The 26,494-nt window shown below is 53.6% G+C and overlaps 1 protein-coding gene across 1 annotated transcript in view; it reads right to left on the reverse strand.

Annotated features, from left to right (window-relative positions):
* Window positions 1-26,494, reverse strand: part of Megf6 (multiple EGF like domains 6) — a 99,417-nt gene that overhangs the window by 65,991 nt on the left and 6,932 nt on the right. Inside the window, exon 3 of the mRNA XM_087906798.1 lies at window positions 21,454-21,563. Coding sequence (XP_087762924.1) covers window positions 21,454-21,563 — 110 coding nt within the window. The remainder of the gene's footprint in view (window positions 1-21,453; window positions 21,564-26,494) is intronic.

Here is a 26,494-nt window from a genome sequence, read left to right on the forward strand (position 1 = left end):
CCTGGGGCCTGGGCTGAGGGCTGCCAAATGGTGACTGAACAATCTCCACAGAGGGGTTTAGCTCAGTGGTATCTGCTGTCCACGAATCTTCCGAAATGCCCAGTTAAACTGAATGGCTATGGGCTTGCAGGCCTCTCTGCCCTGGGGCCTCAGGGCCTCCAGGCTCACACTACAGTTCCTCGGGAAAGCAGAGGATCTCTGGCCTGGGCAACCACATCCACCCAGGAAACAAGAATGTGCCTGGTGCCCACTGTGCTCATTCACCCCATCTTGGTCTTGGAGACTGGTGCTACCGAAACCTTGCACCCAGCACAAGAAGCACACCTAAGTCGAGGAAATCAGTCTCCACAGGCAGCCACTAGAGACCCCGTTCCAGATTCAGGAGCCTTGAGCCCACCATGAGGAGCAGCTTCTCCATCGCTCCTGGCTCCACAGAGATGCCGGCCTCAGCATGACCCGGGCGGCAGCTCTTTCATGGATGCCAACCATTTATGCAACTGTCAGCACCTCCGTGGCTACCCCTCCTCCCACGGAACCTGTCCTGCTATCTGCTGGACTGGATCCTCATGATGGTGCACAGGCCTGGCACCACTGGGCACAGAGGGCAGGGCCTTGCTCTGGAATGCCTGGGGCCGAGACCCGAAAGCAGATTTGGGGAGCGGCTACCAGCTCCCCCACCTGCAGATTCCTAGTTAATTATCCTGCTGGAACAGGAACAGACACATAGACACACACACACACACACACACCAGGAATCCCGAAGATGAGCCATCAACAGATTTCCTGGTTTGCCTCCCCAGACGATGCTGGCTCTGAGTGGCCATTGCACAGGTAGAGCGAGGACAAGATGTGAGCTGGCCTCTGCTGTCTGAGCAGGAATAGAACCAACTCCCAGACCACTCTGGGAAATGTGCACCTTCTGGCTGGAAGGAGCCGGCACCTCCTGCCTCCAGGAAGAGTTATAAACAGACCTCATAGTCCAAGATCCTTGACTCTCTATGTGAACTCTGGGATCCCTTCCCGCCTAAGGCACCCACAGCTGTGAGCCCCCAGGTCTGTCCAGCACTTTAAAATACCTGGGGCTAGTGAAAGTGGGCCAGCCTAGAGGACCGACTGATTCCGGGGACAGGGGTAGCAGGCGTGGAAATGCCTGGACTGGCAGGCCTAAGGCTTAAGGGCTGGTGGCCACAGGTCAGGCAGTGCCTTGGGAAAGGGACCTCAGAACCACACGACGGGGACCTTGGGCTACAGGATCGCAAGATGGGACTGCAGAGCTCAGAAAAGCAGCCTAGACTGGGAGGAGGCGGTACCCCTCTGTTGACCTCTGAAGAGCTCGCCTTCACTCTGTAACTAGACACTAAGCCTGTTACTTACTGTTCATCAGACTCATAGCCACCTCTTCTTTCCCAGGGAGGAAACTGAGGCACGGGGTGGCTGTCCCGTTTGTCCAAATGCTGGGTGAGGCTCAGCCTATGAACCCACTGGGGACTCCACACCAGCAGGGACTCCTGGCACTCACTGTGTCCTGTGGCGGTCAGCAGGTCTCCGGCAGTTGCACATCTGTGCACCCCCTGCTAGAGTCTGGGGACAGAGGTGCTGAAGCCAATTCCTTCCACAGAGCACACCAGGCAGGGTGGGTCAGTCTGTCAAACACTGCTCACTGGGGCATTGGCCCCATGAGCCACACAGCGTTGCCTTTCAAACCCACCCACTCCTGGCTGTGGGATCAAGAATCTTATTCCTCAGAGACCCCCTACCTGGCACTGCTCCCCGAATCATGCTCCAAATGGACCCCATGTTTATAGACCACAGCTCAGGCTGCACTTGAGCTCCATGGATGGGAATCCCCAGCACGCACAACCTAGAACTGGTTCCTACATGGACTCCAGGGCAGGCTGACGCCCGGAGCACTATGGGAAAAGTTTCTCTCCTTAGACTCATGGTTGAGTGTGAGGGTGCAAAGCCCCTCTCTGCTCTCACTGATCCAAATCAGCTGGTTCCTCTGGCAGAGTAGCCGTGAGCTCCCAGTGCACGGAAGCCGCTGCCCACAGCTGCTCACAGGTCTCATGTGCTCTGCCAGGTTGGGGCACAGGACATATAGACAGGGTTGGCCTCAGACTGGCTCCTGAATAGCCTCAGAGGACCCCCGAGTCTCTGGGCAGGGATGCGGAGAATTAGAATGGGTGGCATCCCCTGCTTCAGTCACAGGCTGTGCCTTGCCTGCTCTCTTAGGTGCGGACCACACAGATTGCAGGCTTGTCAAGCTGGGCAAGCCAAGCAGGCTCGCTCTGCCATACAGGGCTCCTGAGGATTCCCTGAGTGACAAGGACACAGAGTGCAGGTCCTCTGGGCATCGGGCCGACCAGCCTGGAAGGCAGACTCCTGGTGAGAGCGCACAGGGGCAGCTCCCACTGCCAGAGACACAGCCAGCTTCGCTTTCAAAGGGGATCTTCTAGGGACATCTGGCCGGAGGGTGGGGGCCCTGGGAACAGCACTGCAGCCCACGGGGTGAGAGCCCAGTGGGAGGAGGTGCGCAGTGTGAGCTGTCATGACACCCTAAGATGCTGTCCCCAGGCCCATGCTGCACAGTACCCTGGAAGTGAGAAGCTACAACCACAGCCATAGGCTGACCCCTTCGGACTGTCTCCACTGCTCCTGTAACCTGACCTGTGTGCCCCTCGGCACCTGAAACACTGCACGTGGGTCTTCCAGTCCCTCCTGAAGGGGAGCTTCCCACACGGGCCATGTCCACCTCAGAACAGACTTGTGTTCTCCTCCATGCTTCCCAGAAGCTCCTGGAAGGTCATCCCTGGGCGGCCCTCCACCAGCTAAAGAACAGCAGGGTCGTGAGGGCATGAGACCCAGGAAAGAGAGGAGGCCACCCATAGAGGTTGGAGGGGTCTCCATATAATGCCTGGGCAACCACAGCTCCCACCCTTCAACTAGGTCCAGCCTTTCTTCTGCTCAAAACAAACGTGTCCGGCTCTCAGCTTGACCAGTGAAGGGTGTTGGATAGGGCACTGCAGTTTGACAAGTGGGTTTCTACCAGGCTTCACTGGGGCAACAGCATCCAGGAAACCATTTGCCAGTGGCCTAGGTGCTGTCCCAGGGACCCACACCATACAGGACTCCTGGCCACAAGGTCCTCACAGTCCAGCATCTCGTGACCCCAGTCAGACCTCCACCAGCCTTGAGGACAGACATGGCTCATGTCTGTGAAATATCAGCTCATGTCTGTGAAATATCAGCCATCACAGAGCCCAAGCAATGCAGACACCCATGTACTCGGGGTGTGATTGGCACCAAGGCACACACCAGGGTGGCCTTGTCCTGTATCTGGACAGTCTCCACGGTGGCTCGATCAGGGTGCTGTGGCTGAGGCAGGGGAAGAACTAAATCAAAGGATTCAGAACACTGAGCCTTTTCTCATGTCCAGTTTGGGGGGAAGAATCCAGAGAGACCAGAAGAAAACAGGGGATTGGGTACTCTAGCCTGGGACAGCAGCGAGACCCAAAGACCTCATGTGTCCCGAGAGAAGGAGCTTTCTATTACCACGCCTGGACACGGCTAATCACATGAGATGGCAGGCACCACTCTGCCAATGCCTGGACCAGGCAGTTCAAAAGCACTGTGCCTACAAGTTGGCCTCTTGTGGTTTCTGCTGTAATTATGTCATTAGAAGACCACCCGTCTCTGAAGCCAGTCCTGGGAGACCGCCATTACAGACAAAGACAGAGGTGCCTTTGTCAGGCATAGGGGAGGGGGGCAAGCCTGGCGATTACTGACTCTCTGGGAAAACAGGGCTGCTCTGGCCCCTGCTGACGCAGGAAAGGATGGGAATTGGGCAGAGGGTGCGGTGCAGCCGAGCGCAACAGAGGGACCTGGGGCAGCCATACCTGTCCTGACCACTGTTCCCACAAACAAGAGGGACCTGGGGCAGCCATACCTGTCCTGACCACTGTTCCCACAAACAAGAGGGACCTGGGGCAGCCATACCTGTCCTGACCACTGTTCCCACAAACAAGAGGGATCTGGGGCAGTCATACCTGTCCTGACCACTGTTCCCACAAACAAGGCCAGAGAGGAGGACCAAGCCAAAGCCACCCACTCCTCCTTCTCCCCCACCTGGAGCAGAGATAGTCTTGACCTACCTAGTCTCAGGGCCACTACAGGCTACTGACAACAGCATCTGCAGAAATGGCAGGTTGTGGAACAATCCTTTTGTGCACTAAAAAGATGGGCGTCTGCTGGGGGACAATGGTTTTACCTGTAAAGATTTGTTTCTTTAATCCACACACCTACCAACACCTGACTTTTGACAAAGAAGCAAAAAATATCAAATGGAAGAAAAAAAGCGTATTTAGCAAGTGATGCTGGCATAACTGGATATCAACATGTAGAAGAATGAAAATAGATCCATATCTATCACCATGCACAAAACTCAAGTCCAAATGGATCAGAGACCTCAACATAAAGCCAACCACACTGAACCTCACAGAAGAGAAAGTGGGAAGTACACTTGAACACATTGGCATAGGAGACCACTTCCTAAATATAACCTAGAAGCACAGACACTGAGAGAAACAACTAATAAATGGGACCTCCTGAAGCTGAAAAGCTTCTATAAAGCAAAGGACATGGTCAACAAGACAAAATGACAGCCTACAGAATGGGAAAAGATTTTCACCAACCCCACATCAGATAGAGGGTTGATCTCCAAAATATACAAAGAACTCAAGAAATTGGTCATCAAAGGAACAAATAATCCAATTTAAAAACAAACAAACAAAAAAAACCCCAACAGAATACAGACCTAAATAGAGAACTCTCAACAGAGGAATCTAAAATGGCTGAAAGACACCTAAGGAAATGCTCAATATCTGATGGTTCAATAGCCATCAGAGAAATACAAATCAAAACAACTCTGAGATTCCATCTTACAGTTGTAAAAATGGTCAAGATCAGAAACACTGATGACAACTTATGCTGGAGAGGATGTGGGGGCAAAGGGAACACTTCTGCATTGCTGGTGGGAGTACAAACTGGTACAGGCACTTTGGAAATCAGTATGGCGATTTCTCAGAAAATTAGGAAATAACATTCCTCAAGACTTAGTAATACCACTTTTGGGTACATACCCAAAGAATGCTCAATCGTGCCACAAGGACATGTGCTCAACTATGTTCATAGCAGCATTGTTTGTCATAGCCAGAACCTGGAAACAACCTAAATGCTCCGTGACTGAAGAATGGATAAAGAAAAGGTGATAAATTTACACAATGGAGTACTACACAGCAGAAAAAAATAGCAACATCTTGAAATTTGCAGGCAAATGTATGGAGCTAGAAAACATCATTTTGAGTGGGGTAACCCAGACCCAGAAAGACAATCACATGTACTCACTCATATGTGGTTTTTCAACATAAAGCAAAGAAAACCAGCCTACAAATCACAATCCCAGAGAACTTAGACAACAATGAGGACCCTAAGAGAGACATACATAGATCTAATCTACATGGGAAGTAGAAAAAGACAGTATCTCCTGAGTCAATTGGGAGCATGGGAGCCATGGGAGAGGGTTAAAGGGGAGGGGGGAGGTAGGGAGGGGAGCAGAGAAAAATGTAGAGCTCAATAAAAATCAATTTAAAAAAGATTTGTTTCTTGTACTTGTTTAATAAAATGCTGATTGGCCAGTAGCTAGGCAGGAAGTATAGGCGGGGCAACCAGGCAGGAAGTAGAAGTGGGGCAATGAGAACAGGAGAATTCTGGGAAGAAGAAAGATTCAGTCTGCAGTCGTCACCCAGACAGAGAGGAAGCAAGATGTGACTGCCTTGCCGAAAAAGGTACCAAGCCACGTGGCTGACACAAACAAGAATAACAGATTAAGATGTAGTATGTAAGAATTAGTTAATAAGAAGCCTAAGCCAGTTTATAAACAATGTAGACCTCTGTGAGTTTATTTGGGACTGCCCTGCTGCAGTACTGGGCAGGACAGAAACCTCTGTCCACAGGCATCTTTGCCAAGGTGCCTTCTGATTGGTTTAATAAAGAGCTGAATGGCCAATAGTTAGGCAGAAAGAGGTTAGGCAGGACTTCCAGGCAGAGAGGGGGGATAGGGAGGAATCTAGGTGCAAGAGAGACACCAGCAGATGTGGAGAGGAAACAGGAGGCGCAAGATGGAAAAAGGTAAAAAAAAAAAAAAAAAAAAAAAAAGTCGCAAGGCAACACATAGATGAACAGAAATGTAAGAGTTGACGGGACACACCTAAGCTGTAGGTCGACTTTTCATCATTAATAAGTCTCTGTGTCGTTTCCTATGAGCTGAGGGCCCAAAGAGAAACCTGTCTACATTGAGTCTGAAGGAGAACACAAGCAGGCTGCAGGCATGGAATGATCTTTCTTGCCCAGAGCCCTTAATGGCCTGGAGCTGACAGTGGCTCAATAAGGGCGGAAGCCAAGAGGCCTCTGGGCCCTGGCACCCCAACACCTGGGATCACGTGATAACCAGTACATTCCTTCTACACTGACGTGATCCACCTGTCAGGGGTTCCTGGGCAGCCCTTCGGGTAGCACAGCACAGGCCCCAGAGGGGGACCTGTTAGCCCACTCAGGCAGCTAGCACAAAGCTCACTCAGTCAGAGAGTCTCTGGAAACCTCTGCTCTGAGAGACCTGGGCCTCAGCAGGTCCATGTGCCCTGGAGGCTGGAGAGCTAGGTCCTCCCAGACACCCTCTACCCCAGTGATGGGGTCCGACTGCAAACACAAAGAGCACCCCACCCCCCAGGTGTCATCACTGAGCCCAGAGACAACTATGAACAACATGGGGAATCTGGAACCAAAGCCCAAGGATCAGGGTCAGGCTGGCTGTTCCCTCTCCGAGGAATCAGCTCGAGCTAGGACCATCATAGCTGCAGACCTCAGGACAGTGACCCTGCTGCGGGTGCTTAGTGAAACCAGCCTTGACCACAGCCAGTTCACGGCCACTTGTGTGTAAAAGAGGACAAGGAGGGACCTGAGCCCTTCCCAGACCTCTCCAGAGAAACAGGGTCGTCCCCACCATTCCCCCCATCCCCCGCCAGCTAGATTCCCAGGGCAGCCACGCCCAGGCCTGATTCAGGCTGAGGACCAAAAGCAGCCCTCGGTGGCATCTGGACCTGAAGTAAGGGGCCAGTCTCCCACTGAGACAGTGGCAGCATTGAGGGCAGCTGGCAGGGTGTCTTTCCGTCTATTAATCAATTATCCCAGTTTAGAACCAGGCACCCTTGAGCCTCAGCCCATGGCCCAGGACTCAATGGCCGCCCAAGAGTTTCCCAGCCAAGCATCGTGTCCCCTCACCCGCAGGGTGGCCTCATGGCTCCTCTGGGTCTCCCTTCTGGCACTGTGGCAGAACCTCACCAGCTGCCGCAGAGACCTCAGACACTCACCAGTGATCCCTCTTGTGACTCCTGAGAATCTTGCCCCAGGGGCTCACGGTCCCTTCTCCCAACTCTGCTGCCCCTCCCCTCCTGACCCCTGCTCAATTCCAAACCTTCCCAGGCCCCAGGCCCCAGACCCACCTCTACCCAGAAGCCCTGAAGACATTTAGCTCTGCTGGACAACACTGACACTCTGATCGCTGGCCTCTCCAATGCAAGCGCCTTTCCAATGCAAATCAGCCCACCTCTCACAGGTGGGGAAACTGAGGCCAAGAGCAGTCCCCGAGACAAGGCTTCTCGGACTGAGGAGTGCACAGGTTCAGCCTTGGTTCACCTGGAGAAAGCCTGGCCTGGGGTCACAAAAATGTTATGGTTCCACAGGGCAGCCACGATGGACACAGGAGAGGGACAGGGCTCAGTGCACTGCCAACTCAGCCTGGGCACAAGTTTCTGCCTGTGTCTTCCCTATTCAATGCCAGCCATGTACAGCGCAGGTCACCAGCGGACACTGGCAAAGATGAGGTGCTGCCCACTCCACCTCACGGAGCAGACCACACAGAAGTGACGTCAGATTCCTGGTGGTGAGGGTGTGCAGGGCTGGTCAGGGGGAACAGAGGCTCTAACTGACCAGAGAGACCCACAGCGGGCAGGACATCCCTCCTCCCACTTTACTGATAGTGCTGACCAAAACAGCACAGAGGATGGAGGGAGAAGTGGGAACCGTGTGTGGTGGCTCCAGCCATCCGTCCCTTCGACCTGACACTTGTCCCCATCGCAGACCCTGTGATGGCCCTGCCTCCTTACTTCCCCTCAGGATTCTCCCAGGCCCCACTTGTGCTGACTCAGCTCCTCCCCTGCAGGAGGGCAATGGCATCGCAAAGGCTGAGTAGGCCATGCTGGTCAGTCACACAGGGGCTTGAGGCAGCCTGGGCCAACTGTGCCGTGGGTGCCAGCTGTGATCACACAGAGGACCCATGTCCTCGATTCCTGCTGGGGATGGCCCTCTGACACGGGCTGTGCCCAAGGCCTGCCTCACCACTCCGGGGGCCTCCTGGGCTGCCGCAGCCGGCAGGCCTCCTGGCAGTGGAGCGTGTGGGACAATGCAACTCTGGCTGAGCTGTGATGGGGGTGGGAGGATGGCGAGATGGAGGGAAGAGGTCAAGGGCACCCATGGGCACCACAAAGACCCTTTCTCCTCAGGAATTAGGAGCAGGGGGGACCAGAAAAATACTGTGTGTGTTTTCAAAACTGGAACCAATTATAACTAAGAGGTTAGATAACTATTCCCAGCTACGTTTGCGTCCAGGTCTATGGTGCCCAAATCCAGCTTTGGGAAGGGAGCGGGCAGTGACTGTGTGGGCTTTTGGGGAGGCTATGAAGGTGGAAGCTGTCCCTAGGAGGAAGACAGGCAGAGCTCACACACACTGGGCCCTGCAAGCTCAATGATTAACCCTTTAGGCCCCAATCTATACTGAGCATATGGCCAGCCCACAGCTGGCACACTTGGCCCTGTGTGTCCCATTCTGCACACCCCTCTTTTATGCACCCAGCCCTAGCCAGCCCTAGCCAGCCCTAGCCAGCCCTAGCCAGCCCTAGCCAGTCCTAGCCAGCCCCACCCAGCCCTACCCAGCCCTATCAGGGAGCACTTAGCCACCATCCTCTTCAGCAGAAGGCTTTTACAAGAGACCCTCAAGACTCACGCTGTCAACTGCTGACGTCCCCCTCACAGGAAGGGGTGAGAAGGTCACTGAAGACTCACCTGAGAGTCTAGTCACTCCCTTCTGAGCCTCCCAGCCATCTGGTCTGGTAGTCTGACCTGACGCCTCAGGTGCTGGAGTTCAGCAGACTGGAAGGTGAGCTAAGTGGGCGGCATTCTAGCTATCAGGAAATCGACCTCCATGCTGGGGTGCAAGCTTTTTGTAACATGGCTGCTCAACTCTCACTCGTGCCCAATAATTCATGGGTTCTCCCAAGCTGGATTTGGACTTTGAGAATCATACTTTGGTTTAACATTGAGGGTGGGGCTATCAGAGGAGGACAGACAATATTGACCTCTCCTCAGAGTAGGAATTCTCACAACCCCCGATCCTACACACACAGTCTTACACATTCACCCAGTCTTGTACACCCAGACCTAGCCAGCCCTATATGCTCACCTCTCCCCACCTTGCACACACTGTTGCACACCCAGCCCTGCTAGCCGGTCCTACACACCCTTCCCTGTCTAGCCCTACACACCCTACCGTATTACCATCCTCTTACCCCACCCCGCATAACCTACACCTACACAACCGACCTCTACTTCTCCCAGGAGGAAGTCCTCCAAAGCTTATCCACCTCTCAATGAAGGCAGCTTCTACTCGTGTGCCCCCAGGCTATGAACTGAACCACTGCAACGTGGCCAAAGGGATCAAGAGGCGACAGAGAGAGCTAAGCTCACATCAAGGAAGGTACTCTACCTCCTGGGTCCACCTTGGTCCCCAGAGGCCAAGCCTGTGATGACCAGCAGTGAGGAGGCTATTGTAACAACCAGGTCTAGAGCCCAGTGCCTATATGACATAGATGTCCGGACCTAAGATGCCTGTGGACAAGGGCCCATAAGTCACCCACACTGCAAGCCAGACCTACAGAGAAAGCGAGGGGCATGGCCTGCACACGGCAAAGCCCTCTACTATTTAAGGCATGGGGAAACTATCCTGGGCTATGGCCAGTCCTGTTAACCAGTCACAGGCCCCAGTTCAAGCTGTCCTGTGCCACACACTGTAGCCTGAAGTATGCCCCAGTCATGGCCACACCCAATCACAGCTAAATAGGACCTCTAGGTGGAGCAAAACCCTAACTCATGTACAGAAGGTACCAAAGCCAGCCGCGACCCATGATCCATCCACACATGGAAGTCCTTCTTGGCCAAGGAGTCACCTGATTATACATCAGGGTAGCAGCACAGAACCAAAGCCTGTGGTTCCACAATCTTTACTCCGGAGTAGCAGGCTGAGATTGCTATCTCACCAAGTAGGAGGCTCCTGATGTCCAGAGACCTCCATTCCCAAAGAGTCAAGGAGGCCACCTTGGGTGGAGAGCAGGTACCAGCCAGAAACCTGACTCCTTGGTCTCTGTTCAGCAGAGGAATAAGGAAGACCTGTCACATTAGCTGCGGTGACTGTGCCTGGCAGTGCTCAGTCTAGAGCAGGGCTTGGGGAGCCATGGCCCCTCTCTCTCCCAGGGATGGGAGCATCACCTCTGGGGTGAGTAGCGTCTTCCTGTCTCCCTCAGGCTGAGCCCAGCTTATATTAAGGGCCCGTTGTTCACACTGTGCCCTCAAGAGCCCCTTGTTTCCTTCCCAGACCTTTCCCCACTCCCTCCCTGGAGAAGCCTCTAATTGTGAAACAAAGAGGAAAAGAAATGGTGCCTAAGGTGGGAGGTGGTGGCATAGACCTTTAATCCCAGCACTCGGGAGGCAGAGGCAGGCGAATCTCTGTGAGTTCAAGGCCAGCCTGGTCTACAGAGCTAATTCCAGGACAGCTAGGGATGTTACACAGACAAGCCCTGTCTTGGGAAAAAAAAAGAAAAAAAAAAGAAGAAATGACACCTAAACATTCTAACCAGACCCCACTGCCTCATCCCCGTAGGTCCCACCTGACTGTCGTTGCTAAAAACACCAACTATAAAGGTTGGACCCTCTATCCAGTGACAACAGACATAAACTCACTGGTTCTACTGCAAGTTTGAGAAATAGACAGACAGACAGATAATAGATATCCAGGTGATAGAGGATTGATAGATGTACACCTACACATATACACACAGATCTACCAGGACCCCAGCCGCCAGGGGTTCTTCCCACTCAGGTTCCCTTTGACCACAGCTGCTCCCCTTCAGGAGACCTGTTTCCACAGCCACCACACCTCTTGCCCATGCAAATGCCTCCTGCTTTCCAATTCTCTTTCTCTGCCCAGTGGCTTTATTGACATCTGAATACAGCTCAGATCTTGGCCTCCACACTTACAAACTCTTCTGCAGAACTCCACTAACTTGGCACAGAAACCCCGGGGGTACAGTGACCCTGCCTGTCACATCCCATCCAGATCTCAGCTTGCTTCCCAACCCCGGCCCCATGGTGGGGTGACAGATAACCTGCCCTGAACCAGGGGCTCCCAAAAGCAGGTCCCAGCTCTACCTGATCTCAGCCAGGCCTGACAACGAAATGGTGTCTGTCAACCGAGAAAGCTGACAAATTTGATGGCCAGGTAATGCGCCATTTCATCTTAGGGAGACAGAGAGGACCAACATTCAAAGGTGGGCACATACAGATGACAGTAACTCCCTGATTTTGAGACAAAGGATGCATCAAACCAAGAATCCACACTTCTGGTAGCTCAAAGAGTGCTGGAGCCGGGGGAATCCCAGCTGGTATGGGTGCTCAGGTTCACATTCTCCAGCTGAGGAAGGAGCCGGAGTCAGGACCAGCAAATGAAGACCTCATAAGAAGCAGCAGACAAGCCCAGCCCAGCGTGGCTCCTGTGGGGCCGGCAGGTAATAAGGACAGAGCTTATGCAGGGCACAAATTTTTAACCCCAGCACTGAGGTGGAAGAGGCAGGCAGAGTCTGAGGCCAGCCTGGGCTACAGAGCAAGTTCCAGAACAGCCTGGGCTACACTGGAAAAAACAAAAGCAAACAACACAAACAAACAGTGCTTAAGTGCGTCACTGTATCAGGACAACATGACGGTGGCAACATCACCCTGTGCCCTCCAAGGGGTTGACAATGAAGCCCCTAACGTGGGAACCTGGGGAAACCGCACCTGAGGATCCCTCACAAACATCAAATCTTAGCCTGAGCTTCATGAGGTACCACACCTCATAAGTCAATGGGAGGCACAGAATTATGGCTAAAAAACAGGCAGTGTGTGTGTGTGTGTGTGTGTGTGTGTGTGTGTGTGTATTTAGCTCTGAGACAGAGTGTTTGCTTTACAAACAAAACTCTAGACTCAGTCCCCAGCATGGGGCAGAGGAAGCAGACAGCAGGGAAGAGAACAAGCGGGCATCGCTGACAACCAAACTATAAAAACTGAACACACAGCATCAAGTACAGTAACAGGTGGGCAGGAATTACAAAAGCACCAGTAATCTGCTGAACACCTAGTGCAGGGGGCCCGGCCCTGGCAGGAAGTCTGCCGCCTCCAGGACCTCCTCCTAGCTGCTGGCTTCAAGAGACCCTTCAGAATTCCCTCAGGAACCTGAAATGTGAAGGGGACCTAAGACCACGTCCTCTGAAGTCCAAGCAGGTGCAGGGAAGGCTGGGGCACTGCCCATCCCCCAAAGCCAGAGGACACTCCGGAGACCAGCTGTCCCTAATGCTGGCACCTGAGACTTGCTTGGGTTGGTCCTGATCACTTACCCCACCCAACAGCCTCCTCTCTACTCCTCTTCTTCAGAGTGGAAGGAGGAGAAAGGAGTCCCACAGGATCAAGGGTATGAGCACAAGACTCTGAGCTAAAGTATATGCACACTGTGGATGTGAACAGGTGTGGGTCCATGAAGGTATGTAACTGTAGGCGTGTGTAGGCACACGCACTGTGTGGGAATGTGCTGGTTTGAACGGTTGTTCCCCATGGACTCTATATTTGAATGTTTAGTCATCAGGGAGTGACACAACTTGAGAAGGATTGGGAGGTGTGGCCTTATTGGAGTGGGTGTGGCCCTGTTGGAGGAAGCCTGTCACTAGCAGTGGGCTTTAAGGTTTCAAAAGCCCAAGCCAGGCCCAGTGACTCTCTTTCCTTGCTGCCTGTGGCTCTGGATGTAGAACTCTCAGCAACCTCATCAGCTCCATGTCTGCCTGCATGCCACCATGCTTCCTGCCAGGATGGTAATGGACTAAACCTCTGAAAAGGTAAGCCAGCCCTAATTAAACACTTTCTTCTATTAAAGTTGCCATAGTCATGGTGTCTCTTCACAGCGATGGAACACTGACCAAGAGAGGGATTGTGACAGAACACATATACGCATGTGAGCTTATATCATACAAGTGAGTACGTGGTTACATGGGCAGGAGTGGGCGGGGCATCTCTGTGAGCATGAATCTATACAAAGCAGAGTATGGCTGGTTCAGCGGAGTGGATTGCATCTAGGTAGACATGCCTGGAAATTGTGCCATGGAAGCCTAAAGAGGGACTCTGTGATTAGCTGACCTGAGGGTCTTAACGGAAAAAACAAGAAGAGGTCACAGTAGCGCAGCAGGAACCCGTGGGCTCTGTGGAGCAGACCCTAAGTCCATGCGGAGGAAAAGAAGCCCAGGAACTGGGACCTGGCATATCCAGTTCCCACACTGGAGCACAGGGCTGACCAGCAGCCAGAACGGAAACAGAAAAGGAAAAGCAGATGCTGAGGCAGGAAGCAGAGGGAGCTGGGGTCCAAGTGGCCTTCCTGTAGCTCTTCTAAAACATCCCTGACAAGCCAGCCAGAGAGACCCGGATGTCCCAGGAAAAGCAGACCTGCAGGAGCCACCTGCCTGATGCACCAACAGCTGGACATCCACGCCCAAACCTCATCCCTAGACTTCCAGCTGTAAAGTGTCCAGGTGCCGGCACCCCAGGTGGAGAATAGGATCGGAGGTTCCCACAGTGACAAACAAGTACCTCCACCTGCCTAGGAATTTTCCTAAGAAAATGCCTGACCTCTTCCTGGACGGCTTGGCAATGCCACCCTCCCTAGCACCAAGGAGGCAGGAGTGGCCAGGAAAGGTCGGGAGCTGAGGCAGTCTGAGTGGTCACACCACATGTCCTCCAGGCTGCAGTCACCTGAGCAGAGCCAAGAGCCTGAGTCTCTTCCCCTAGACATACAAAGCACATGCAGGGATGGGGAGGTCCCGGGCGGACAGCTTCTGGGGGACAGAGCGGGTCTGGGTCCCCTTGTCATCTGCCCAGCAGCCTCTCTCCTCCCTGGCTATTCTGACCGCGTCCCAGAGGCTCTCAGTGCTGGACAGAGGGGTCTTGCCAGTCCCTGCCCCAGTCCTCCATGGCAGCCTAGGCTCCCCACCCCTGACGTGTGCTTTCTCGGTTCTGCCCCGTGGTTAAGGACCTGCACCGTGTGGCACCTGACTCATACCCAAAAGGGACCTTACAGTGTGGCCTTCATTGAAAATGGGGACAACATCAAGATGGAAAAGAAGACATGGACTGGGGTGGCTCCTAAACACACTGGAGTGTCCTGACACGGAGTAGGAACTAGGAGGCCACGTATAGACAGAGGCAGAGCAATGAGCCCACGTGCCACGGACACCAGGGACATCTAGGTTGCCGGCAGCTGGGAGAGGTAGCATGGTTGACACAGGCCCTGGGTACCAGATCGTGGCTGCCAGCTGTGATGGCTAGTCGTGTCAAACTGGCACAAGCCGGAGTCACCGGGAAGAGAGCCTCACTGAGGAAACGTCAGGACTGTGTTGACCTGTATGCACGCCTATGAGAGACTCTCTAGACTGGGTTGAGGTGGAAAGATCCAGAATGTGGGCAGTATTGTTTCACTTCGTGAACAAAACTGAGAGAGCTGAGCACTGAGAATCATTCGTGTACGTCTCCCTTGAGAATCATGCATGTACATCTCCCACCTGAGAAGCATGAGTGTTCGTCTCCCCCCCCCGAGAAGCATGCATGTACATATCCCTGAGAAGCATGTGTGTATGTCTCCCCTGAGAAGCACGCGTGTACATCACCCCTGCACACACCCTCTCTGCTCTTCACGATGGCTCTCTCCCTGCACACACCCCCTCTGCTCTTCACGATGGATGTATCTCACTGCTCCAGACTTGTACCTTGACTTCTCTGCAGTGAGGGACTGCAGCCTGGAATTGAGAGCTGAATAAACCCCATCTTACTTAGGTCTGTTGCTGTGATGGAATACGTGACCAAAAACATGGGGCAACGGGATTCTTTCAGTTTACAGCCTGGCTCACACGGACTGGATGTGACCATGAAGGGAAGTCAGGGGAGGGACTCAAGGCAAGAGCTGAAGCAGAAGCAATGGAGAAACCATGTTTGCTGGATTGTTCTCCGTGGCTTGCTCTATCTGCTTGCTTTTCCTTCTTTTCTTTCTTCCTTATTTGTTTGTCTTCCTGAGACAGGGTTTCTCTGTATAGCCCTGGCTGTCCTGGAACTCACTTTGTAGACCAGGCTGTCCTCAGACTCAGAGATCCGCCTGCCTCTGCTTCCCAAGTGCTGGGATTAAAGGCGTGCACTGCCACCACCACCAGGCTTCAATCTGCTTTCTTAAACAACCCAGGACCACCTGCCCAGGGGTGGTGGCACTGCCCACAGTGGGCTGGACCCTCCCACATCAATCACAAATCAAGAAAATACCCCCCACAGAGCTGCTTCCCTTCCCCTACAATCTCTCTGGCTAGTGTCACATTGATAAAAATCGAACCAACACCAACCCTTCAGTCTCTATGTTGATTTGTTTTTTATTTGAAAATGAAGCCAAGATATCAACTCTAGAAGAGTTAGTCACATAAGATGCCCAGCTGCCATTGTTGCCACAGCCACAGGAGTCTCCTTACCTCCACCACCCTGGCCTCACCCTTCCCATTCATTCTGCTAATTCCATTCCTGGTACGGCACCTCCTACCCCCGGGCCCTGCTACTCTTACCCAGGAACACACAGGCTGCCACAGACCTGGAAGGGCTTTCCCCACCCCCCAGCTCCTCCCTGCCCTGTCCACTCAGAACTGTCCACCCTCCCAGGAGGCCATGTGCCCCACCCCATACTTCCTCTGTTTCCATGGCAACTATGGACCGGCACACCCACGCTGGTACTTACTAGCACACATATTGAGGCACTGTGCTGCCTTGAGATGGTGCATTGCTTTCTGAAGCCGATCCTTGTCTTCAGTTTGGAATACACTACACTAGTCTGTCTTGGGACACAGACATAACATATCCTGCAGAAATGAAGCCTGTGATCCTCAGGGAGAGACAGACAGACAGACAGGGAGAGGCAGAGAGGCAGAGATTGGACTCTCTTGAGATTTCTTTTACAGTGTCCTTCATACTCCATGGAGCTGAGGCAGCTCCTGACATTTGTCCCCCACAGCCCACACTGGGTCCCCCGAGCTGAGCTCAGTCATCACAGGCTAGCGTTTCACCCCTGCAGGTCCGTCTCAGGGACAGGATGCAGCGGGTTGGAGATCGGCTGCTAAGGACAGACACCTTGTTGGCTGTGCACACACACACACACACACACACACACACACACACACACACACACACACACATATATATATATATATATATATATATATATATATATATTCCGTTCCTTCAGTGAAAGAAGAAAGATTCCCAACATAGTCCCTGAGCAGCTCTGGCTTAGACATTAGGAGAGTCCAAGAAAAATGAACCACCTAACTGGAATAAGAATGGAATTAATTCAGTGTGGCCTTATCACACCCAGGGCTGTCGCAGGTGGGGCACTGAGGGTCACGCCGCAGCTGGGGCCATACAGATCTGAGTGGCCTGTGCTGTCACAAGGTGTCATGGTGATGTCCAGGCCTGGGCTGCTACTGAGGGTCACGCCTGGGTCAGTGGCCCTACCACAGCCAGTGTCTGAGTTGATGTCCCATGGCTCCTGTTACTACCGAGGGCTCTGTGGATGTGCAAGGTGTGGTCAACCTTTTGAGACCATGTTGGTGTCTGAGGGCCTTGCTGCAGCCGGGGCCATACTGATCTGGGTGGCCTGTGCTGTCAGGGGCCATGGTGATAGCCCAGCCTGAACTGCCATGGAGGAGGGCCATGCCTAGGTGCACTAGACCAACCAGGTCAGCGACCACCCAGGCCCATATCCTGGGCCTTCGGTTGTCCCACCATAACTGCTACCCCATCTATGAACTGCTGGAGCGTGAGAAGGACCTGCGTGACTCAGGGCCGGTGAGAGTCCAGTGAGGATGGCAAGCCAGAGACCTTGAACCAGATCATGAACATTTTGTGGGTGGAGCTGACGGGACAAAAGGGTGTACTGCGACACACCACAGCTCCCAAGACCACTAGGATGGATAGAGAGCTGCTGCAAAGATGGAGGAACGAGGTGATTTTTGTTTCTTTGTTTTGTTGTTAATTAGTTGGGGGGGAATTCCTTTCAGGAGGCAATGTAGGGGTGAGGGGCAGATATGAAGGTGAATGAGATTGGGGTGCATAATGTGAAATGCCCAAAGAATCAATAAATAATTGTGTTATTTTTAAAAAAAAAGAGTGGAATTCCGAGAAATGGGAAGCAGAAGGCAGACTTGCAGAAGGGGCAGGGTCGGCCACATCCACGTCACGGGGCCACGAGGGCTCTCGGGAAGCTGGGTAATTATCCCTGACACCCCACCCAGCACTTTTTCTTTCTGGTTGCCTCCCAGCCACCATCCCATAAATGGACCTGGGAGAAATCACAGCCCGATTAGCAGCTTCCTGCCATTCTCTGGCCTCGATCCCTCCATCAGCCCCACACAAACACGGCGAGGTCCGCCGAGCACCCTGAGGCTGACACTGTCCTCCTACGGTTTCCAGGTCACACGAAGCAAGGAAACTTCACAATGGCTGGGGAAGGGCTGGACTTAGCAGCCAGGGTACTGCCCTTCTGTGGTGGGCGCTAGAGGTGGCGGAGGAATGGGGAGGCTGGAAATAAATGAGCATCTCTCTCTGCTGCATGAGGACTTCTGAGCTCACCTAGTTCTCACTGTTCCTGAGGGCACACTGGCTGGGAGAGAACTGTGGGAAGCAGCTTATGTTCACACCTGACTGTGAGGAGCCAGGACATCTAAGGGGACCGTGGGGAGCCAGGACATCTAGGGGTTCCAGGCACTGAGGAGGACCTGAGACTTCTGCTCTAGGGCAGCAGCCCTATACGCCTGCTCCTGTCCTGGTCTCACTCATGACAGTGGGAAGCACACAGCCAAGCTGGAATGAGGCTTCCCAGGGTTTCTAGCCCACAGGACAGAGAAGTGCAGAGCCAGGTGACTCCATCCCTGTAGGTCACAGTAGACACAGATCCACCTGAACCCTCAGCAAAGTGATCCTGTATGCTATTGCCCTCACTGCCAACAGGTATCTGGGCGTCCTTTAATAATAACTAGACAAGCAGACCCCGCCTGAGTTCCTACTGTGTATTTCCCAGTAGTAGAGACAGGACATCACTCGTTACATCCATGGTTCTGAGACAGACATTGTCATTCCTGCCAAAAGGACTGACACACTGCAGGTCACAGGAGCAGGGATGGAACTAAGCCCAGAGTTTCTGGCCTCCATTGCCTGGTTCACACAGGGTAGGTGTCTAGCCCACGAGTAGCCACTTGTCCCAGTCAGGCCCTGCCTAGCCCAGTGTCTCCACTAACAGGATCTCAGCGAGGCCGTCATGCCGATCATGAGGCTGTGGCTCCCGGCACGGTGAGAGCTCCAGGAAGACAGCTGTGAGAGGGGACACCAACTTGATGCAGGGCAGACACCATGACCAAACCCTGCCCTGCCAACAGCCACCCCCAGGATGCCCCCCACCTGCCTAGCCTCAACACCACACCCCGTCCCACGCTAACCACAACGTAGTCTCCTCACCAGACCCAGGGCTCCCAAGGCAGGTGCTGTCCCTGCCGGCCCCCGGCCCCAACACCAGCCATGAGTAGCTACCGGGCACAGCCTCAGAAACTGGTGGACAAACGAAGGAGTACGTGGCCACCACGGAATGTGCTGAATCTTCAGCCTCTAGGGAGCGGACAGGCCCAGATTCACACCTGCACCAGGCCCTCAAGGATGGGAACCAGACTGTGATAAACAAGGAAAGCAAAGAGCATCCGGAGACAGAGATGCTGGATCACAGACTCGGCCGCGACCATTAAATAAACAAGGCCAGACACGTAACTAGGGGCCCTCCATTGAAAACAAGCCTCAAAACAAACAACTAAGGAAGCCCGGGCTCTGGGTGGAGATCCTGCGGTGGCTCCCAGGCCATGTGACAACCAGAGCCCCCCAGCCACCACTAGCAGCCTCACCAGGGCTGGGTGGCCCTGCTCCCGTACCCACTTCTGCCACAGACAGGGAGTTACAAGCCACCTGAGCTCTCTATCGCTATGGGATAATCCTTCCGTAGATTGTGAAAATGCGTTGCTCTCAGTGTTAATAAAAACATGATTGGCTGATAGCTAGGCAGGATTTTCGGGGCTTAGAGAATGCTGGGAAGAAGACGGGCAGGGTCTGAGGAGTCTCGAGCAGATGCAGAGAGAAACAAGATGAACGTGCCATGTTGAAAGAAAGTACCCCGCCACATACCAGAGCTTAGATAAGAAATAAGGGTTAATTTAAAATGTAAGAGTTAGCAAGCAACAAGCCTGAGTGTTTATAACAAACAACAAGTCTCTGTGTGGTTATTTGGAGCGACTGCCAGGACACAGAAAAGGTCTGCCTACCCTCTGTTCTGCATGTGGATGACAGCCTGACATCTGGCTCATACAGATACGCGGGGCTGACGGACAGGCCCAGCGCTCCCATCAGCAAGACTGGGGACAGAAAAGTCGTCATGGCTATACCCGAGCTCTGTTAGACCCACCCTGCCCACAAAAGCAGCACCCGTGTCTTGACTCCACCGCACGGCAGGGAGACAGCCAGCCTGGACAGCCAGCTCAAGCCTGGCTTGGCCGGCCTCTGCCCACTCCCACCCTGGGATATTCACCAGACCTCAGCTCAAGACTCAGAGGGGACACAGGGCTACAGGCTGCCCTGCTCCCCTCCCCGGCCCCACCATCCTGCCCACAGCATCCCTATCCACCTGTCCCTGGAAGCCTTCATGCCCCCTTTCCCTCCTACGTAGCCACACACACCCTATTCTCTCATCCCATCATTAGTGCCTCCCCTGGCAGACCAGGGAGCCCCCGCCTCACAGCAGAAACCCGGGGGCCCCAGACTTTGATATCTGTGCCGCAACTATAAGCCCCAGGAAGAAGGGGACACCTTCAGACACCTCCAGGGAGCCACAGAGGGAAGGGAGATACTGGTGTTGGGCCAGAACACCCCAACCTGAGGAGTGCTGGACAGCATCCCAGTCTTGTCACCTCCAAGCTGACCTCCTGTCCTTTTCCCTCTGCTCCTTTCCGGAGAGTGACTCACTTCCCTCCTGGAAAAAAATCAGCAACCGTCCCTTCTCTCTTCCCTACTTCTCACTAGAGTTCACCTCAGGACAAGCAGCTAAGTCTCCAACGATGAAGCCCACCATGCTTAACCTTTGATGTGAGCAGTGTGGCTCCCAGTCACCCCAGTAGTGACTTTAGGGATGATTGTTCTAGAGGAATACCACTCTTGCCTGCTGGCCACCTGTCCCCACGCCACCTGCTGGCTACCTGTTCCCATGATACCTGCCAGCTACCTGTTCCCATGATACCTGCCAGCTACCTGTTCCCATGACACCTGCCAGCCACCTGTCCCCACAACACCTGCTGGCCACCTGTCCTTATAACACCTGCCAGTCACCAGTCCCCACATTCAGTAGCAGTCACCTGTCTCCACAATACTTGCCAGCCACCTGTCCCCAACACCCACCTGCCAGTCACCTGTCCCCAACACCCACCTGCCAGTCACCTGTCCCCAAAACACCTGCCAGTCACTGGTTCCCATATCCACCTGCCAGTCACCTGTTTCATACCTGCAGGCCAAGGCCTCTCCAGCAGCCACAATAGCCATGCTCCACGACCAGGAGCCTATTCCTTTGTCCCTGCACGGCCAGATGCTCAGGCTTGCCTTTCTCCCTCTGATGCCAGTACCAGGTCAGTTCTACCTCCCACGGTTCTACCAGACTATTCTGCAAATCCCTTCCCCTTGAATTCTGTTCGAACAGTCTTTGGCAGACAGAACTGTGGTGCTGGAGTCCCTGGGATCTCTAGTGCGACTGAGGGCAGGGACCAAGAGGACAAAAGCTATGTACGGGTCAGTACCCAGAGACTCAAGGTCAGACAGATGCTCCCTATTAGACCATGCCTCTGTTCAGAGTCTGCCCAGTACCAGCTGAGAGAGATGGGCACTCACCTGAGAGGCACCCCTCCTGGCCAGGCTTCTGGCTCCACCCCGGACAGCACCTGAACACAGTGCGGGCCTCCGTGGCATACACCTGCCTATAGCTCATATAGTAGACAGTCCTGGAACAGAAGAGAAAGGATGTGTTGATCACTACAGGGCCAGCACTTGGGCTCTCAGAACACCCCAAAGATAGGTCCTTGCCAATGGGGGCTGAGCAGGCCGAAGTGCCCAGGGAACTGATGCCCCAGATACCAGAGCCTGGCTCCTTCCTCCCCTCAAGGTCTCTGCCTTCTTCACAGGGTGGTCCCATCCTGTCCAGGGAGGAATCTTGTCCCCACCCTTGGCTGCCACACAGGCTCCTCCCTCATTCAAGTGACCAGTAAGGCACATGGCTGCTGCTGCCGGCTGTCAGCTCCGTCCAGTCTGGTACCTTTGTCTGTCACTTCTGATACTGAGTTTGAACACTGACTCCCCCAAATCTATGTCTGCCTATAATGGCAACTTAAGGGAACAAAGCCTGTGTAAGTTGCCATCAGTCAATACGGGGACACACTGAATAGTGCTGTACTGACATCAGTGAATACGGGACACGCTGGATAGTGCCGTACTGACATCAGTGAATACGGGACACACTGAATACTGCTGTACTGACATCAGTTAATACGGGACACACTGGATAGTGCCGTACTGACATCAGTGAATACGGGACACGCTGGATAGTGCCATAGTGACATCAGTGAATACGGGACACACTGGATAGTGCTGTAGTGACATCAGTGAATACGGGACACGCTGGATAGTGCCATAGTGACATCAGTGAATACGGGACACGCTGGATAGTGCCGTAGTGACATCAGTTAATACGGGGACACACTGAATAGTGCCGTACTGACATCAGTGAATACGGGACACGCTGAATAGTGCCGTACTGAATACAGGAAGGAAAGCGTGCAGAGATGGGACAGCTGGTGACACCCCAAGACAGACACAACAGGACAGCCAGTGGCATCAGAGCTGGGGGCTGGGGCAGCTGCTCCCTCAGGACGTCACCACTATCTAGGAATTCCAGCTTCAAAAACTGGTTTGTTGTTTGCATTTTTATGTCTCGTGTGTGGGTACACAGGCATGTGTCTTATATATGTTGGGGGCAAGGACAACATTGAGTGTCTGCCTCAATTTTACTTTCTCTACCTTATTTCCTTGAAGCAGGCTCTTCACTGAACCTGGAACTCACCAACTGTCTGGCCTGGCTGCCCAGCAAGGCCCCGGGATCCACCTGTCTCGGCCCCCTCAGCACTGGGGATTACAGGCGTGTGATGCTATGCCTAGCATGTTTTTATATGGATTCTGGGGATCTGAACTCAAGTTTCTATCCAACTGAGCCATCTCCCCAGACTCCTCTAAAGTCGTTTTCCAGTCACCTGACCTGTCAGCATTTGTCATAGTGGCGCTAAGAAATGAACACAAAACGCACGGCTTGGTCAGTGTCCCTGAGCCCTTTGACTGTAAAGTCTCTGTAGCCGCAGACCAGGAACAAGACATAGACAAGGAGAGACCAGGGAGGAAAGACAGGTAAAGAGGAGATGGTTGACTCCAGCCTCCCGACTGGTCTCCAGCCTGCAGTGCCAGCAGCCCTTAAGGCCATAGGGTTACCCTCCCGCCCAGGAGCGAGGCCAACAGTCACAAGGTCAAGGGCACTTAAGGCCCTGGGAATGGTCAGGTGGCCCAGGCTGTATCTCTAGGCAACAACAAACCAGGCTGTGTTTTCTGGGTCCAGTACACGGGAAGCCATGTGGCCCTGGGCTCTGCCCAATAAACAAGGCTGAGGCCACTTCCCGGAAGTGTGTGTTCCTACACAGGCTCGGCACATAGAAAGTCTCGGAGCACTTTACAAAATACCACCTTGGCAGGACATGAAACCACTTGCCTGGACAGAAACCGACCACAGCATGAACAATATTTGGCAGCGACAGAGCACTAGAGTCTGGCCATCGTAAATATTTATCCCCTTGCCTGGGCTGCAGACAGGGCTGGGCTGTGTGCAGCTCCCCTGGACATTCTTCTACAAGGCCCCCTGAAGGAAAAGATTCTTGGAGAGGCCAGGCAGCCACGAGAACTAAACTCAGCTCACCTTCAGATAACAAACACCAACTCACAAGGGCTCTAGTCCTGTAGGGCTGGGGGCTTCTGGGACCAGGTCAGAATGGAGGCTGTTGGGACCAGGTCAGAATGGAGGCTGTTGGGACCATGTCAGAATGGAAGCTTCTAGGACCAGGTCAGAATGGAGGCTTCTGGGACCAGGTCAGAATGGAGGCTTCTGGGACCAGGACAGAATGGAGGCTTCTGGGACCAGGTCGGAATGGAGGCTTCTGGGACAAGGTCAGAATGGAGGCTTCTGGGACAAGGTCAAAATGGAGGCTTCTGGGACAAGGTCAGAATGGAGGCCATAGTACTCAAGCTGGGCTTTCCAAGAGGGCCTGTGACCCCATGATTTGAATATCTGCCACCTTCCATTCCTTACCCCTTCCTTCATTTTTCTAAAGGATTCCTCCCTTGCCCCTCAAAGGACCTCTTTATGTAGTCTAGAGAGTTCCTAGCCTGGTGACCTGGCTGTCTGTCTGTTCTGTCAAAAAAGACTCTCACAGTGAGATCCTCTCAGGTGTCACGACAGCCTCACCTGTCATCGATGAGGTGACACACCACCAACAAATGCCCATGGCTTCAAGACAAAAGATGGTGGCAGGAGCCACCAGGTGACAGCCACATGTGGGGCACGGCCTAGGCAATCACAGTAGCCTCACCCAGGCCAATCCAAAAGGGAAAACCGAGGCCAGAGCAAGTTCTCAGCCTAGCCACACACACAGATAAAGGCTAAGATCCAGAGCCCAAACTGGGATGCTCTGCCTGGCTGGCCACACAGGAGCTCAAGAGGAGAGCTCATCCCCGCCACCACCACCCCCCAAAAACTAAAACAAACAAAAAAATCACTCGGGGTCAGGGAAATGGCTCAGTGAAGTAAGAAAACATAAGTTTGAACCCCCAACATCCACGTAGACAGCTGGGCATGGCTACATATATACAAGGAACCCCAGCACAAGACGAGAAAGAGCTCGCTGGTCAGCCAGCCTGGCCGAAACGGTGCCTTTCCAGCTCAGTAAGAGAACTCTCCTCAAGTAAGGAAGAGCGGGATACATGGTGACATCTCTGACCTCCGTGTGCACACACATGGTCAGACGTATCTTGCACACTCACATGCATGAACCATACACACACATAACATCAGAAGGAGGAAGACAGAACAGAGAAGCCTCCATATCAGCGTGGCCACACCGCGAATCAGATCCCGACGTTACAGTGTGAAGTGAAGCCCTCAGGACACCACTCAGGCTCACTGTTGACTGCACAGGTGGCCTCTGCACGTGACAGACTTACAGGCTTAGCCGGCTGGAAGGTCAACAAGGCTGACAGCAGAGCTCATTAGCCGAGCCCAGTCCCAAAGACCTCTGTGTGCTATCCCACATCCCAGCAGTCCAACTTAACGGTGAGGTCCCATTCCGACCTCATTCCCATATTAAACACCTGTGCCGCCAAGACCAACCTCAGACTACAATCCAGTGTGGGCTCTGCTCATGAGCCAGGAAGGAGGACAGGCCTGAGGGTTCCGGGTAGAGATGAGGACCCAGCCACAGTTAATGGAAAAGAAGCAACATGACACAGGGTTAGGCACACTGGAGAAGGGAGCAGGTAGTCCTGGGGTTGGATTCTTAAGAGGTATGAGCTGGGGCCACCACAGCAGGGCAGCTACTGGAAGATCAACCATCCTGATGAGGATGGGAGAATCACCCAGGGCTTGGGAGAGACAGCAAGAAAGACTTCAAGACCTCAAGCATGCCTGTGTTTATTGTATACTGCGAGCTGCGGTGAGCCTGGCTGGTATGGGTACTACTGAGTTCTGGTCCCCATGAGCTGGTGGGACCCCCTCATCCTCTGTAGACACCGAGGCACACAACTCAGGTATACCTCAGATATGAGGGAAACAGGCCTATGTCCAACACAGAGCTCTGGTCCCCACCTAGAACCCAAAACGCCACATGGGACTCCCACTCCGAACCCAGGATTGAATGTCTATGTTACAGGTTAGAGAGTAGGTGAAGGGTACCAGATGTCTTGGGCTGGGCAGTATGATGGGGGATCCCAGAACCTAGACACGAGCCATCTTGAGATACCCAGAAAACCCTGACTCCGACACTATGCCAACTATGACACTGTTCCCCCACACCTACCCGCCAACGTCCTGTCTCTCCAACACACATGCACAGCCAGGGAAGTGTGACCCTCCCACATATCAGGCCTCTTGAGGACATCATGCCAGGACACTGGAGGCCTTAAGCCACATAGGAAATCCTGACAACCTATAGACCTTGACTACCACAGAGTCTCCAGCCTCAGGGCCCCCGGCAGCTTCCAAACAGAGTGTCTTTCACATGGTATGGACAGGGAAACAAGCTTAGTGAACCAAGCCCTGCTTCATAAGCATGTGCACCCGTGTGCACCCGTGTGCACCCGTGTGCACCCATGGCCATGTGAGGGCTGGAAGGAAAAAGCACAAATGTCAAACTCTGAAACCGGGTGGAGACCTCCCTTTCTGCCTCTGAGTTCCTAAGTCACCTGACCTGCCGCCTGTCGCCCCATGGGGAGGGGCTCTGCTATGCTTCCCCGACTTGAGCCACATGCAACGCCCCGTCTAGGTCAACACTTCACCCTGCAGCACCCACCACCCACCACCTCGGGCATCACCCTGGTTGTCCCGGATGAGGAGACCAACAGTCCCTGAGAAACAAGGCTTCTTCGCTGTACTTTTTTCATCTCTATTCTACACCAGCCCTAATGGATGACAAACAAACACTGAATTCTGAGTGGCCTCTAGAGCTCCTAGACCAGACAGAGCAGGCCCAGGTACCCCATGAACCCCGGATTCCACAAGAGCAGCAGCAGGCAACACTAAAGGCTTCCCCATGCTGAGCACCCTGCCCAGATCAGGACTCCTCAG

This window comes from Myodes glareolus, chromosome 6 (assembly GCF_982192425.1).
Source record: "Myodes glareolus chromosome 6, mMyoGla1.1, whole genome shotgun sequence".
Taxonomy (NCBI): domain Eukaryota; kingdom Metazoa; phylum Chordata; class Mammalia; order Rodentia; family Cricetidae; genus Myodes; species Myodes glareolus.